Source organism: Carassius gibelio, chromosome A3, assembly GCF_023724105.1.
Source record: "Carassius gibelio isolate Cgi1373 ecotype wild population from Czech Republic chromosome A3, carGib1.2-hapl.c, whole genome shotgun sequence".
Taxonomy (NCBI): Eukaryota; Metazoa; Chordata; class Actinopteri; order Cypriniformes; family Cyprinidae; genus Carassius; species Carassius gibelio.
In genome coordinates this window covers 8,577,710-8,594,190 of record NC_068373.1, presented here as the reverse complement: position 1 = coordinate 8,594,190, position 16,481 = coordinate 8,577,710, and the positions used below count along the sequence as shown (strand labels likewise).

The following is a 16,481-nucleotide window of genomic DNA, read 5'->3' as shown; positions in this document are numbered from 1 at the left end:
ATTATTGTGTCCGTACTCAATGTGCATCTCATATATGAAAAGCATTTTAGGGGGCCCTTGGCTTTTGGGGGCCCAAGGCTGTTGCCAACCTTTGCCTAATGGGTAGGTTTGCCCCTGATCATGTATACTGGCAGATTTTAGTAGGAAATTAAAACTGCATTTTTAAAAGCGGTGGATACATGAATGTTTAGGAGCATCTGCTTTCCATGAATTTTCCTTCTGTTGTGAATACTGTGAAACTCTCAATTTAGTGCTGAGGCAAACTAAAGATGCTCCTTTCCTGTCTGTTCTCTTTCTGTGCCTGTTTTCATCTCTTGAGGATCCAGTTCCAGCTTTGATCTTTCCGAGCTTTTTCCTTCCAGTAAGGTCAATCTGACTTTTCTTAACTGCTTCCATGAGTTACTTTGAAACGCTTTCCAATATTAACTTTTCTTTTCTTCTCAAATGGTGCAGGTGATGGAGTTGATGCTCAGCCGAACCTCTCTCAAAATTGGCCTGAATTATATGTTTTTGCAGGGATGCCTTAGAAACTTTTCAGTTTCCCAAATAACTTTCCAGTGAACTTTTCAGTCTTTTCATGAAGAATATTGTAATATTTAGATCCTTTTTCCAATAAAAACATTATTTAAATTTTGATGGACAGGTAAAATGAAGTGGCTGGACTATGTCTGCGGCACAACAAATAGCAACAGAGTGTCTGTCAACGAATGCACATCACAAACTGATGCTTCAGGGATTGACTTTAATTAAGACAATTTTTTAAAGGCCAAAACACCCTTCTTTTTGGTAGAAAATGCATGTAACGTGGCCAGATTGGACAATAAGGATTTGGGGTATAAGATTGTCTTTTTACACAGTGATTTATTTTCCTCCCCCAGTTTACCTTCTCCTCCTAACTTCAGAAAGCACAAAACTGGCAAACCTATTAACTGGCTTAAACTCTGAGCTGGTGTCCAGTGCTGATTCGAGACATGTGTGTGGATGGAATGCAGCAGATGATGATGTGCTTTCCTCTCCAAGCACAGCAGGTCCAGAAATCCTCGAGCCATATGACTGGGCTTGGCCTCCGCTGCTGTCTGATTTGAGTCAACAGTCTCTTTCTTTTACCTCGCACCCTTCCCTTTTTCCTTCTCTGCCCCCTTCACACTCTAACTTCCAATTCCATCCACACACCGAGCTGCTCTCTTGACACCTTGAGTTTTTTTTGACTAGACTGATGTCTCAGCATGTCATATCTTCCTCTTTCCTTGTGACATGGGGGGGAAAGGGATAGTTGTTTGATCTTCAGAGGCCATTTCCACATCTTACAGCTCTTTCTCATCTTCAAATGACAGTGCCTCGGGGCGAGCAACTGCAACTGCAGTCAAGACAAAGCCACATGCCAGATTGAAGTCATATTAGATGTGCATCTCCTCTTCTTCAGGAACCGAGATGTTCTTCCAAGACAGAAAACACTGTAAGAATTCCAGATTGTTCAGAAACTGTAAGTAAAATAGATAAATACAATAAAAATGTAAACTTACCTGTAAATCAGTATAAACTCATTAAGTTTCAGAAGGACTGTGTCTATGTTCCTGATTACGAAAGAAATATGTCCAAATTCTATGTCCCATTTGACCTTTTTCCTCCATGGAACACAAAAAGATGAATGCAGTGAATAAATAAAAGTGACCACAAGCAGTAAATGTTCAAAAAGGATGGAAAAGCATTATAGAAGTATTGTAAAGATGAACACAGTGAAACTGAAGTCATTCAGTGTGTGTCAACTTTAACTTGAATTGATCAGAAAGCAGCAGCGCAAACATTATAAACCTTTTCATTTTGTGTTTCACAGAAGAAAGTCATTTCTTTAAGTCAAGATTTTTCATTTCGGGTTGAACTATTTAGTTACTGATTCCTCTTTCTTATTGTTAAGATACCATATGGTATTTCAGCCTAGACACTGGTAATGCTGACATGTCTTGACAGGTCACACCCTCAGTGTCAGATAGTGTGTGTGTTTGTTTTATTGCCCTTTATGACAGTTCCTCTAACACAAGGGAAGCTGACTAATTGTCAGTCAGCGAATTGAGGTCTGATTAAGCTGTAACCAAGATTGCAACCTACATTTTTGAGACATCCGTTAGTAGTGGAAACGATCCTGAACTAGAGAGACATTGCAAAGCGTGCATCTTTTATCAAAACAAGCCAATGATGTTATGATCTTAGACTTAACTGAAAGGCATAATAATACATTGTACATACTACGGTAGTAGTACTGTAAAAGGTCTAGAATAGCATCTCAAAAGACATGTCCTTTGTTCAATCCCACAATAGGTGGAGGTGGCCGATAACGCTTCTATCTGAATTAAAATTGTGGAAATGTATTTTAAATATATTAAAACAAATTCTAAATGGTTCATTTTAAAATAGTATTTAAGATGTAAGATGCACTAAATAAACATGTTATCTGTAAACGTACTATAGTTATTATATGGATAATAGATATATTTGTTGTAATATGATAGCATTTTTGCATCTACTGGACTGACTGCAGTGGAAATAATTTGTGACATGTTATGTACACATAGTTGTTTTGGAAAGTACTCCTGGTTTTGTAGGCATGCGGGTGTAAAACTACACAGTGCTGACACACACACACACTAAACTAAATGAGCTGTTCATGTCCTGAGCTGTGTTTTGCACTTGTTATGTGGGTGGTTTAATGAATAACTAAATCCCATAGCTGGAGTGGAGAAACTAGAGAAACTATTATTTAGTTTGTGCAATAGATCTAGTGCAATTGGCCAAGCGTTCGTGAAATGTCATAATACAAATCGTCTGAAGTGACAGCAAATAGCACGGTCATTTTCTTGCTGTTAGGCTCTTTTGCATAATTTATTGAGCACCCGAATGGAGCTGTACGTTGGTCTGGATGACAGCATGTGTAATTTATCTTCTCTGGATCAGTGAGCTGGCGTTGTAACTGTGACTCAAAGCCTATTTAAAGAGAAGATAAGGTCAGTGTAACAGGTCACTGTCAGCTTTGTAATCCTAAAAGAAATGCCAAGACAATACTGAATTTAAAACAATTTGAATGAATTCTTAGTGATATTACAAATCCAGTGAATTAGATGTTGTGTATAGGTTATGGTGAATACAAACCAGTGTTTGTGCTAAGAGATACAATAGATTTCTCTCTGAGTGCTGCATGGTGATTAGAGTTCTGACACCTTCCTCCTACTTCTTTTTAGCGTTCCCATTTTTTCGCCTCCCCCTCACTGCAGCTGACATCACAGAACATCTGTTGGTTGTGCAAACCCGCCTCTGAACTCCACGTTAAGTCGTAGCACTCGCCAATGTCAAAATTTCTTCATCTGAGACCGGTTTCTAGGAGAGGGAGAGAGTTGAGGTGGCATGGGCATACTGTGCACATTCTGTAGGAGTATGTTTATGCGTGATTCTCATGTGAAAAACCAGCGGTGCGTCCAATCAGGGAACAGAATTTAGCTTTGCTTTTCCCAGGAAATTAGGCTGCTTTTCTCCTAGCTGCAGTGGGGCAGAAATATCACAGGCCATTAGGCACAGAAACACATGAGCACTGCTCTTATTAGGCTACAGTGTACAGTTCCAGATCAGAGAAATGCCCTCTCATAATAATACAATTAGATATATCGCATATGCAGGTGGAAGATTAAAAACATAACATTCCCTGATCTAGAACCAGACACACAAAACAGAAATTAAGGTTTGTAATTTTTATGGTAGGTTTATTTTAACAGATAGAGGCAGAATATATATTTAAAAAAAATCCAGAATATATAAAGGTTAGAAATTGATTTGCATTTCAGTGAGTGAAATAAGTATTTGATCCCCTACCAACCAGCAAGATTGTACATCTGCACAAGGCTGGAATGGGCTACAAGACCATCAGCAAGAAGCTTGGTGAGGACACAACTGTTAGTGTGATTATTCAGAAATGGAAGAAATACAAAACAAGCATTAATCGACATCGGTCTGAAGCTCTGTGCAAGATCTTGCCTCATGGGGTAAGGATGATCATGAGAAAGGTGAGGGATCAGCCCTGAACTACACGGGAGGAACTTGTCAATGATCTTAAGGCAGTTGGGACCACAGTCACCAAGCAAAACATTGGTAACACACTACTCCACAATGGACTGAAATCCTGCTTAAGAAGGCACATGTACCTGTTAAAGGTTTGCCAAAGAACATCTAAATGATTCAGAGAAGGCTTGGGAGAAAGTGCTGTGGTCAGATGAGACCAAAATTGAGCTCTTTGGCATTAACTCGACTTGCCGTGTTTGGAGGGAGAAATGCTGACTATGACCCCAAGAGCACCATCCCTACAGTCAAGCACGGAGGCGGAAACATTATGCCTCGGGAGCAGTTTTTCTGCTAAGGGTACAGGACGACTTCACTGCATTGAGGGGCAAATGGACGAAGCCATCTACTGTAAAATCTTGGACGATGGATGGGTTTTACAGCATGACATTGACCCGAAACATACCGCCAAGGCAACACAGGAGTGGATCAAGAAGAAGCACAATAAAGTCATGGAGTGAGACCTCAGTCCTTTAGAAAATCTGTACAGGGGGCTGAAACTTTGAGAAACTACTCAAACTACTAGAGAGAATCCGTATAGAGGACTGGATCAAAATCCCTCCAGAGATGTGTGCAAACCTGGTGACCAACTACAAAAAAAAACAAAAAAAAAAATACCAAGGCCACCAAGGGTTTCTGTACCAAGTACCAAGCCATGTTTTGCTTGGCAATCAAATTCTTATTTCATTTACTGAAATGCAAATCAATTTCTAACCTTTATATAATGTTTTTTTTTTATGGATTTTTGGTTGGTTTTCTGTCTCTAGAAGTTAAAATAAACCTATCATAAAATTACAGACCCTTCATTTCTTTCTAAGTGGGTAAAGTTACAAAATCAGCAGGGGATCAAATAAATATTTTCCCCAATGTATGATGGTCTAAACAGGAAGATATAGATAGATAGATAGATAGATAGATAGATAGATAGATAGATAGATAGATAGATAGATAGATAGATAGATAGATAGATAGATAGATATGCAGAATGTAGCATTTCAAAACTTGGGGTATATTGATATAAATATATACATGCTATTTTTCTGATCAAAAATATACAGTAAAAAATAACATATTATAAAATTGGAGATCGACGACAGAAAAGGTAATATAAATGCAATTTATTTTATAAATATAAATCACGCTTTGCACCTGTATCTTTAAAGTTAATCTCATTAATAAATATAGAAAGGTAGTAGAATATAACTGTATGAAAAGGGGCACTAAAACTGACAGTACAAAGAGTGAAGACAAAGGTTTTTTTCACTGAGGCAGTTGTGAACTAATTTACATATCATCTGAAGTCTGGAGCCATTTGCTGTGGAAGGTAGTTTCTAACACCAAACAAAATAACAGTGACGAGCACATGTGAATCTTTATCTGCTTGGCCTTTCATACTAGAATCCTCTGGCCAGACAAACACATGACTGGGTTTTGGTAGGTTGTTTGCTGTATAAATAAAAGGGAGTGTGCTGTCAGAGTGATGTCTAACTGAGTCATTCCCCAGGTCCACTCCTGTCCCATCATATCCCCATCATTAAGACTGGTTGCCTGGGAAGATAATAATGTGATGTGGGATCCTTATTTGAATTGCACTCATAAGCTAACAGTGACGCCAACAAAATTAGTTACACTGCATTAAAAAGACCATGGATTCAGTAGCATGAAAATGACAGAAATTAATTTATAATAGAGACTATAGATATTTATTATTAATAGGATCTACATTTATAGCATTGATGCATCAAGATTTTTTTTTTTTTACAGGTTTTATTAACCTTTATGTTGTGTTTTTTTTTTTTTTTTTTTTTTTTTTACTTTCTTTTGACTCCTGAAATTTCTAGTTAACGACCGGCTTACAAAAAAATGGCTTATACATTTCTCATAATGTTATATATTGTAACCGAATATTACATTTTTATTGACTTGTTTTCTTTCAGTAAGCACGGGTTTTGTATTTATGTTTGGAAACAGTTGAACTAATTGATTTCTTACATGTTGACAAAAAAAAGCCTGAACCCGAGATTTGCTTATAATATAGCATAACTATTATTATTATTTTAAAAAGGCTGGTCATGTTTTACCAATTACAGCAAATAAGATAAAAGATTTTCAGCACAGCTCAAAGGCCAAAATAATTTAACCCCTTTCTTTTTTATTAAGGTCCTGTTACTATCCTGTTACAATCCTACATTTACATGACTGTCATCATTGTCATCAAATATACATGCAGTAGTAATTGAATTTTAATATACTATATACATATATAGTTATAGCTTTAAATCTAGTGATATCTACTGAATAACAATAACATCACATTAAAGATATGCTAATGAGAGAGCTCCTGTCTGCTTTGCAGCCAATAATAAGAGATTGTATTATTCTGCTACTGGTGATAACATGATAACAACATTGGTTTTGTATTGTTTTATTAACCAGCTTCATGCTTAATCATTAGTTTTTGTAATGTTTTATGTGTGTACTCTTTAACCATTGCTCACAAAACATTAATGTAAATGTATAATGAGATGCACTTCTGTAGTGGATAAAAGGAAAATTCCTTTTGGAAACGCATCGAAACACATCAGCTCTGTGTTTTGTGTAGTCATATAACGTAATATCATTTCAAATACAATTTTCCCCTTCACAATTAGCAGCGTTTCCGCGTTTTATCCTACAAAACAGTGATAAACAGATTAGCTAAGGTTGTATCAAAGCTATTCTCTTCTGCCATGTCGGCTCACTACTTAGCCTTATATTTATTCAGTCATTTGATCCACTTAGGGGCATAAATGTCGCTTTAACAGTCATGTTTGCGAAATATGAACATGGAAATGATATACGATACCTCCATGAATAGCCTGTCTTTTTTGTGGTACTAGGTAACGCGTGACGTCAAAGAGTCTTTATGACGGGCTCTACGTAAGTGTATTAAATCCTACTCCGTTTGCTTGATGGGAAAGTGAGCCAATGAGCTTGAAGGACGTCAGCAGTAGGACCCGCCTCTCTCTCGAGCCTGTCCAATCATGTCACGCGGATTTGACGTTCGTTTTGTTGTGACCTTTGGAAGCGCGTCCCCGCCCACCGCGTGCCCGTGGCGGAGGAAAACTATAAATAGAGGCGGATTGACAGCAGTAGGGGACGAAATTGTAAAACACCCAGATAGAGGGGGTGGAGAGGTTCTTATTGGGAAGGTGAAACAGCAAATACCTTACAGATAATTGGGAGCAACATAAGAAGAAGAAGAAGAAATTAAAACATTTCAAGTCTACCAACTGGAATACCTTTACGTTAACTAAATGTGAAGAAAGTATTTATATCAGATTTTTTTTTTCTATTTGCACTAGTTAAGGCTATACTGCTGAAAATCGTCATTTTGTAAACTCAAGTAAGTATTTCATTTCCTTGTATGGCTGTTTTTTTGTGATTTGTCCCGTTTTTAAAGCATCTCGTTTTGTACTGATCATTGCAACCGGATGTCTGTAATAGTTTAGTGAAACCTTAAGAGAATTTAAATGAATCCTGCTGCGTCAGTCGTGGGCTGTAGATTTAAGAGCTCGGAGGGATTGCCAACTGTGGCAAAACACCTTCTTACACCAGGAGCCATACGATATTTACAGAGAAATGCAAATGATCAGATAACAGAATATGTTATATGCTAGGTTTAATTTGTCAGCATATCCAGTAAGAATAGCACAGAACTGCCTACAACATAAACCGCTTTCTTGTCTTAGATGATGCATTTCATAGCGTATATGTATCAGTTTCTAAACTGTACATTATGTCCTCGCTTTAGTACCCCGTGAACTGGGTGGGAGCAACGATACGATCTCTGACGCCTATATTCGCTTTAAATGTACAAGCGAAACACAGTTTGCTTTTATATTTGATTTTATAACCAACGCATGAACCATTTATCTGTTTGTTTTACCATTCACGCGCATTTTTTTATTTCTATTCGCTTCATCGACGGCCGTGCGCTGATACGTGCGCGTGCTGACTGGTTTTCATATCTCCTCGTGACACGTTGGGTTTAATTATTAAAGTCTCGCATGCATTCTGGTTTCCTCACGCCGTGTATTTTACAAACGTACGTGACGAGATAAAGACAGAGTCCGATTGTGACGACAGCAGTAGATTGGTCACAGTTGTGCTGGGTCTAGTCAGGGCATGTTCGTTATTACGTAACGCGATCAGCTCCGCGAGACTCCCAGTGCATCCTTCCTATAATGGTAAACTGCAATTATAGGACTAGCTTAGCTCTAATATTATGCTCGACAGAAGGTGTTGTCTTGAATTTAACTTGAGTTGAAATTCAGCCAGTGCACTGAAGCTTAGGATTGTTTGTGTGCCTGTGTAAAATCTAATCCGCTCATGAGCCTATGAATGCACAAGCTGTTTTATCAAAACATTCAAGCTATTTTAATAAACCGTCTATTAAGAAAACTGACAGAAGGTAGCATGTTCCAGTTGTTATTTCCAACAGTGACTAATTAGCTGGAGTTATTAACTCTATTTGTTTTTGCTTCTCTCTAGGAACCGGATCAGCCGTTTGTGGACTCTCTGCAACCAGCACTTTATTTTGAACCGTTTTCCCCAAACTTTCTGTTTGTTTGCCTGGCTCCAGCCGAGCCTTGCCCTCTGGTGGCTTACAACACAATCCGTGAATTCAAACAGCCAACGGTGGTGATACTCCAGGGCAGCGCAGCAGCTATGCAGCTTGAAATCCAAGTAGCACTCAACTTCATAATTTCTTACTTGTACAATAAGCTGCCCAGGCGACGTGTCAACATTTTCGGCGAGGAGTTGGAGCGACAGCTGAAACAGAAATACGAGGGACATTGGTACCCGGACAAGCCATACAAAGGGTCTGGATTCAGGTGTATACATGTCGGGGAGAAAGTGGACCCAGTTGTAGAGCAAGCAGCCAAAGAAAGTGGGTTGGACATTGAGGATGTCCGCAACAACCTGCCTCAGGACCTTAGTGTCTGGATTGATCCTTTCGAGGTGTCTTATCAGATTGGGGAGAAGGGACCCGTTAAGGTGCTCTATGTGGACGACAGTAATGAGAATGGACTGGAGTTGGACAAGGAGATCAAGAACAGCTTTAACCCAGAGGCCCAGGTCTTCATGCCCATTAGCGAACCCCTAGGCATGTCCCCCACCTCCAGTTCCCCGTCCCCACCGTTCGGCCAGTCGGCGGCGGTCAGCCCTACCTTCATGCGCCGTTCCACGCAACCTTTAACCTTTACCACTGCCAGCTTCGCCGCCACCAAATTCGGCTCCACGAAAATGAAAACCAATGGGCGGAATGCCAACAAGGTGACCCGAAACTCCCCCACCAACCTGGGCCTGAATGTAAACAACATCCTGAAGCAGAAAGCCATGTCCACATCCATGCATTCTCTCTACGGCGTCGGCTTGGGCGGTCAGCCGCAGAAGCCCTCTGCCCTGTCTCCCAACGCCAAGGAGTTTGTGTTCCCCAATCTCCAGGGGCAGGGCAGCCCAAGTGCAATGTTCCCTGGGGAAACGTCCCTCAATCTCAGCCCTCTCCCGTACAATAATGCCTTTGATGTGTTCACCGCCTATGGGGGCCTTAATGAGAAGTCCCTCATGGAGAGTCTGAATTTCAGCTTGAGCAACATGCAGTATTCTAACCAGCAATTCCAGCCAGTGATGGCCAACTAGAAAAAGCGAATACTACTAACGACCAGAGATATGTGATGAGTTCACGTTTGGAAAATCCCCCCAAAAAATAAAAATAAAAACTGTAAAGTCCCGGTGAATAAGTCAAACGATGAGCCCGAGGGGTGAACCATGTTGTTCCCTTGAGTATTTTTGTCATTCTTTTTACAGTTAAGCTTGTTGTACAATCAAGCTTAGTTATCTAAACTCATATTGTTTTGTTTTTAAGTTGTTTTCTTTTGCCAACCAAGCACAAAATTATTTTTACTGACTGTTTTAAATATCTTTATGAAGAAGAAAACTACAAATCAAGGCCTCTAATAGTATTCAAGGTATAGCTACAAAGCCAATTTTTACGAGGATTGGCCTGAATGCTGAATGAGGGATTTCTTGGTCTTTTTTCTAACTGTATAATTAATTTAGTAGGAAGTTTGTAAAATATCAGAGTATATATTGTTTCTACGACATATTGCATTTATATCTTTTTACTACTCCAGTGATCTGTGATGGCTGCAGCAGCTTTTGTTATATTTTTTTTTATTGAAATTGTAAAATGAAATCCATCTTTAAAAACATCAACTATTCTAAAGATTGTGTACAGAATATTCCATTGTGTTGGGATTTAAAAATATTAAAAAAAAAAAAAAATTGGGGTTGGGGGAGAAATAAGAGTTGTATTTTCTGTTAAGAGTTCAAAGATTTTTGCTATACTATGGACAAAATGTAATCGTATATTAATTTTGTACCAACATTGTGCAATACTTGACAAAAACAAATAGTATAGCAAAGTATTTGGAGTCAGTGTCTTACATGTAAAGAGGGACTGATAGTTTATTAAGTTTGTATTAAAATGCTTGAAATTATACTCTTGGTCTTAAGCTTTTTATTCAAATCTTCATTTTATGTCTTTACTCTTTCACTGCTCCCATTACGAACTGAATATTACTCATACATACTACTAAATTACTGTTTTACTATTGTCTTTTTCAGTCAGCTTAAAAAAAAATGATGCAGAAGTACATTTCCATAAATAGGTTTCCATAATGTAAGTAGCATGACTCATAGTGTAGCAGTCAGATCAGCATTTATTCTTTTTATCGTGAATTGTAAGTTACACTCCTCATTTGCATTTATCCGTTTGCCAGATACTTTTATTCAAAGCAAATAACGTGCATTTTATCAGTATATGTATTCCCTGAGAACTGAACCGTGACCTTGTTGTTGCTAGCACCATGCCCTTTCAGGAAAATAGAGGAGTTTCGTTTAATGGAATTATTAGAGGTTTGTATTTAAACAAGCTTTTCTGTTTCCTAGCAGTCAGATATAGGTTTTTATACTAGTTCTCCCCTAAACCACAATCATTCACTACACCTTCATAAAGAGAAAAGACTAACCAGGTTTGTTATCCAAAAACAAGTTTAAACAGGTGCTGCTGGATTCAAAATGATCTGCTGTTTGATTAATGCCAGCTAGTTGCTCTAAGCATTTAACGGCTCTTCTGATTCCAGTTAGCAACATAGATCTACATTTAGAGCTCTAATTAAGTTGACTGAGCAAAGTGAATTGAGGAGGGAATTCACAGATGAGTTAACCCACAACCTCACTTTCTCTGGTAGATTTTGTCAGCCTTTACTGCATAACATCGGTCTCTAATAGAGCAAGCTTTCTGCATCTTTCAAGTTTTCATACACCTGTTATACAAGGTAAAATACACAGTTTGAAATAAAGGTTTGTTTGTAACCATGATTCCATACAGAATCTTTAACATCCATGAAACCTTTTAATTCCACAAAAGATTGTTTGTAGTGGGAAAAGGTTCTTAAGATTATTAAAGGAATAGTTTGCTGAATATTTCAGTGTAGTGGAGTGTGTTTACAGTGAATACATTTTTGACAGTTTTTAATTTTTTGTGTGATATATTTCTTTAAATGTTCTTCATACTAAGTTCTTTTAAGAACTGCTCACTGAAAAGATTATTTTGAGAAACCCAAAATGGATCTTCTATGGCATCCCTAAGAGCATATGATGCATAACAAATTCTTCCTCCAAATATGGTTTAAGTAATTCGATTACAAAATATTTTAGACCTCATTTGCAAATCTTGCTCTCCTCTTTCAAAGCAACCACCTTCTACCAGAACATCAACCCCTTCTGACAGCCTTGTAATGCAGAATAAATAAAGCTGCTTGCCAGGCTTATTTGTCTAACACGAGGTCAGGAATACAAAGTCCTCGGAGGGCGTCTTCATTTGCCTCTGTGGCTGCACAGTCTTGTGTAGGTGTTAAGCTTGGCAGCTCCCTTTCAGTGCAGTTCTGAACTTTGCCAACTCAGTGAGTCAGAGAGATGAGTTGCACCACATTGAGACAGGTGCAGGTTTAAGGATGGCAGCAGAAGATCCAGTTACACTCGCTGTTTATCACTGAACGCTAGGGCAAGAGGATAATGACAGATTGGGAATACCTAAGCCTCTGCTGAAGTTTTAAATTGATTAAACAAAAAAATTAAATAAAACAAATTATGACTATTACTATTCTATTTAGACACTTAGACAGGAAGAAACTTGTGTAAGTAACATGTAAAGCAATCAAACACACTTTGTTTGGTTTTTACATGTCTATTATATTATGGCTATTTCTATAACAATTTGAATCTAACGCCATTTTTAGATTTCCGGGGTCACTGAATGACATATGGAAATCGCTCTCAAACCCTGAGTTTCCCATTTTGTGACAATAGAAATGATCCACACATCATAGACACAGAGTCTGATGTGTGATGTTAGTGAGCGGATCCTTCCACAAGCTTTCTCCTTTAATTATTGACTTTAAAATACCTTTGCAGAATCAAACTGGCCTAGTTTTAAACAACTCTGTAAGTTTCAGTTATTCAGAGGTTCAGATAGCAGAAGTATTCCTTCCTTTTTGTGACAGTGGGACTGTGACAGTGGCTGGTGTTGTGTGTACTGAAGACTTCCACTTATGTGGTGCAGATGGAAGACGTTCCCAGTGCCACAGGAATGAATCTCAGCACTGCTGCAACTGGCTTGCTGACTTTCTGTTTTCATTTTTTCAAAGAAGGAAAGGCTTTGACTTCAAGCTTCTCACAGGTTTACTTCAAAGAGTTCACACTGTTCCCTGTTGTGTTTAATTAATGAGCCTCATTAGAGTGACCATATGTCCATTTTGTGTGTTCTGACATTTTTCTCCCTATATTTTCCTTGTATTTCAGAGATTATATTTATATATTAAAAAAAACCTCATCATCACCCTACACTTCATCAACCAATTAATTCTATCGAAGTTAATTTAAAGCCATTTGTAAAGTTGTCGACCTGTTGTATTGCTACGGTATACACAAAAAAAGTGAGGAAAAATAATAAATCATTTTTAGAGTTAACTCCACGCACACATAAGAGCTGCAGGATCTCACTCTGCAACAGAGGCCTATACCATCACCGACCCCCAGTACTGCACCTCACTCACAGTGGAGTGGCCAGAACCGGTGTGAGAGGAAGCAGAAGAGGGGTAAGCGTGGACGTATCTGTGCTAGGCTAATGGCTAATCCACACAAGCCAGCTATCCCCACCATCGTACTGGCTAACATACGCTCTTTAGACTATAAACTGGACTACATCCGACTACTATACTCAACTCAGAGGACTTTAAGACACTGTTTTGTTTTTGTGTTGATTGAAACCTGGCTCAGCAACAGCATTCCGGGCTGCGCTATTCATCTCAATCAGCTGACATGCTATTGAGCGGACAGAGTTCTGTGGAGGCGGGGTTGTTGTTTTCATCAATGATGCATGGTGCAGCGATGCTGTTGCGGTCTTCAAAATGGCTCACCCCGGTGGAGTTTATGAAAATTAAGTGCCAGCCATTCTATCTACCGAGGGAATATACAGCCATACTGCTCGTTGCTGTATACATCCCTCCCAGTTCCAAAAACAGCAACAGGAGCAAGGCACTAAAGTGAAAAAGTGTGACATGACATGTGACCCATACTTGGAATTCGTACTCTGCATTTAACCCATCCAAAGTGCACACAGACAGCAGTGAACACACACACACCCGGAGCAGTGGGCAGCCATTTATGCTGTGGCACCCGGGGAGCCATTGGGGTTTTGGTGCCTTGTTCAAGGGCACCTCAGTCGTGGTGTTGAAGGTGGAGAGAGCACTGTACATTCACTCCCCCCACCTAGAATTCTTGCCGGCCCAAAACTCAAACTCACAACTTCTGGATTACAATTCCAAATCTCTAAACATTAGGCCACGACTTCTATTTGTGTGTCATCTTTCACAGGGGCCATGCTAATCTGTATCAATCCAATTTTAGTATATGTGCCACTGTGGCGACTAAATGAACTGTACCAGCACATCAATGAGCAGCAGACAGCCCACCCAGATACTTTTCTCATCTTAGCTGGGGATTTCACCCATGCAGATTAAAAGAGTGTGTTCCCAAAAATACACCAACACATTGACTTTCCAACATGGGTTAACAACACTCTGGACTTTGTTTACACCACCCAGAGAGGAGCTTAAAAGGCCCTCCCCCTTCCCCACCTTGGTGCCTCAGACCACATCACTGTCATGCTAATGCCTACATACAGACCGCTTGTTAAAGTCACCAAACCAGTCAACAAACAAATACATGTGTGGCCGGGAGGGGCGTCAGAGGCTCTTCAAGACTGTTTTGACACCACTGACTGGAATATGTTTAAGCAGGCTGCCACATACAATAACACCACAGACCTCCAAGAGTACTCCAAGAATGTCACTGCCTACATCACCAAGTCTACTGATGATGTAAAAGTCACAAAGACCATCACTGTATGGCGTGGATGATAGGGGAGGTCTACAGACTCCTGAAGGCTCGGAATGCTGTCTTCAGAGCTGGAGATGAGATGGGCCTGAGGACAGAAGCAAAGCTCCGGGTCCTGACAACATTTCTGGGTGTGTACTGAGAGACAGGAACTCACTGATGTCTTCACAGACATTTTCAACATCTCACTTAGTCAGGCTGCTGTCACCACATGCTTCAAAGCTACCATCATCATTCCAGTCCCGAAGAAGCTGTCTCCATCCTGCTTCAATGACTACCGTCCAGTTGCACTTAATTGCACTATTCTCATTAAGTGCCTTGAACGACTAGTCATGCACCATATCAAGTACCACCCGCCTCCCCCGACGCCTTCCTGTTTGCATATCGGTCCAACCGCTGACCAATGACGCCATCGCCACTTCCATCCACTCAGCACTCACACATCTGGAGAAAAAAGACTCATATGTCAGAATGCTGTTAATAGACTTCGGTTCAGCATTCAACACAATCATCCCTCAACAGCTCATTAACAATCTGGTCAAACTGGCTGTTGGACTTTCTTACCGGAAGACCTCAGGCAGTATGGGTCGGAAGCAACACATCCAGCACCATCACACTGAACACTGGGGCCCCCCAAGGATGTGTGCTGAGCCCCCTCCTCTTCACTCTGCTGACACACAACTGCATACGTCACACAACTCCAATCTCTTCATTAAGTTTGCGAATAACACAAGTGTAGTGGGTCTCATTAGCTACAGAGATGAGACAGACTACAGGAGATAGGTGAGCCGTCTAGCTGGGTGGTGCAGTGACAAAAATTTCTCTCTGAACGTGGAGAAGATGAAGGAGATTGTTGTTGACTTCAGGAGTGTGCATACTCAACATATTCCTCTGACCATCAAGCAGCACCAAGTTCCTGGGTGTGCACATCACAGAGCACCTCTCCTGGACTGATAACACAGCAGCACTGGCCAAGAAAGCACAGCAGCGTCTCTACTTCATCTGCAAAATGAGAAGAGCCAGACCCCGACCCCCATTATGTGCACCATCTACAGAGGCACCATCGAGAGCATCCTGATTAACTGCATCACTGTGTGGTATGGCACCTGCAACGCGTCCTGCCGCAAGTCACTTCAACACATAGTGAGAGCTGCTGAGAAGATCTTTGGTGTCTCTCTCCCCTCCCTCCAGGACTTTTACGGAACCTGTCTCACCTGTAAAGCCCTCTGCATTGCATGTGATCCCACACACGACACACGGCTTCTTCAATCTGCTGCCATTAGGGAGGAGACTGTGGAGTCTCCAGGCCAGGACCAGCAGACTGAAGGACAGCTTCATTCATCAGGCTGTCAGGAAGCTGAACTCAATCCTGACTTTGCCTCCCCTCCCCTCTTTTGCCCCAGGCACCACTGAACTCTGAACCCCCTCCCCTCTTCCCCCCCCCCACCAGGTCTTTCTGCACCCCACTCAAACTCTGACCTGCACCAGTCACTTTGTGCAGCATTGGTCTGCTCACTAACATCACGTCCCAAAAGGTTAAAAAAGCTTTTAAAGAGCCACATTAGTGTGCATCATGCATCAAAGGGTTAATATTATATGTCAATATATAATTATAATATTTTATGATGAGCTACAAAACAAAACCAAACATATTTTATTCATGCACAACTGACCTTGATACATTTGTTTTTGACTGCTAAATATAGCACAATGTCTAGTACAATGTAAAGTTCATCTGTTTACCCAGATGACTTCAACTCATGACATCTACCAGCTTAAACATTAAACCAGAAGATAAAACTATAAAAGAACTCTATAATCAGTAGTCATATCTAGAATTAATTATTGTTTGTTTCATATAATATTTAACTAGG

At 40.0% G+C, this 16,481-nt stretch overlaps 1 protein-coding gene, 1 long non-coding RNA gene and 1 pseudogene across 2 annotated transcripts; 1 reads left to right on the top strand and 2 right to left on the bottom strand.

Annotated features, from left to right (window-relative positions):
* Nucleotides 1–725: 725 nt before the first annotated feature.
* Nucleotides 726–7,003, bottom strand: LOC127941227 (uncharacterized). The gene is made up of 4 exons (XR_008148972.1): nucleotides 6,947–7,003; nucleotides 3,145–3,369; nucleotides 1,524–2,979; nucleotides 726–1,436 (listed from the first exon to the last, which is right to left on the bottom strand). It is a non-coding gene; the product is annotated as an uncharacterized LOC127941227 (long non-coding RNA).
* Nucleotides 7,004–7,233: 230 nt separating this feature from the next.
* LOC127941211 (protein Tob1-like) lies at nucleotides 7,234–10,648 on the top strand. The gene is made up of 2 exons (XM_052536188.1): nucleotides 7,234–7,486; nucleotides 8,635–10,648. Exon 2 carries the CDS (start codon nucleotides 8,812–8,814, stop codon nucleotides 9,784–9,786), a length of 975 nt encoding a protein of 324 aa, XP_052392148.1. The 5' UTR covers nucleotides 7,234–7,486; nucleotides 8,635–8,811; the 3' UTR covers nucleotides 9,787–10,648.
* A 3,393-nt stretch (nucleotides 10,649–14,041) lies between these two features.
* On the bottom strand, nucleotides 14,042–14,139 carry LOC127966312 (uncharacterized; annotated as a pseudogene).
* Between the last annotated feature and the right edge of the window lie 2,342 nt (nucleotides 14,140–16,481).

Coding starts and splice junctions, on each gene's coding strand:
- LOC127941211 (XM_052536188.1), top strand. CDS start 8,812: ATGCAGCTTGAAATCCAAGTAGCACTCAACTTCATAATTTCTTACTTG.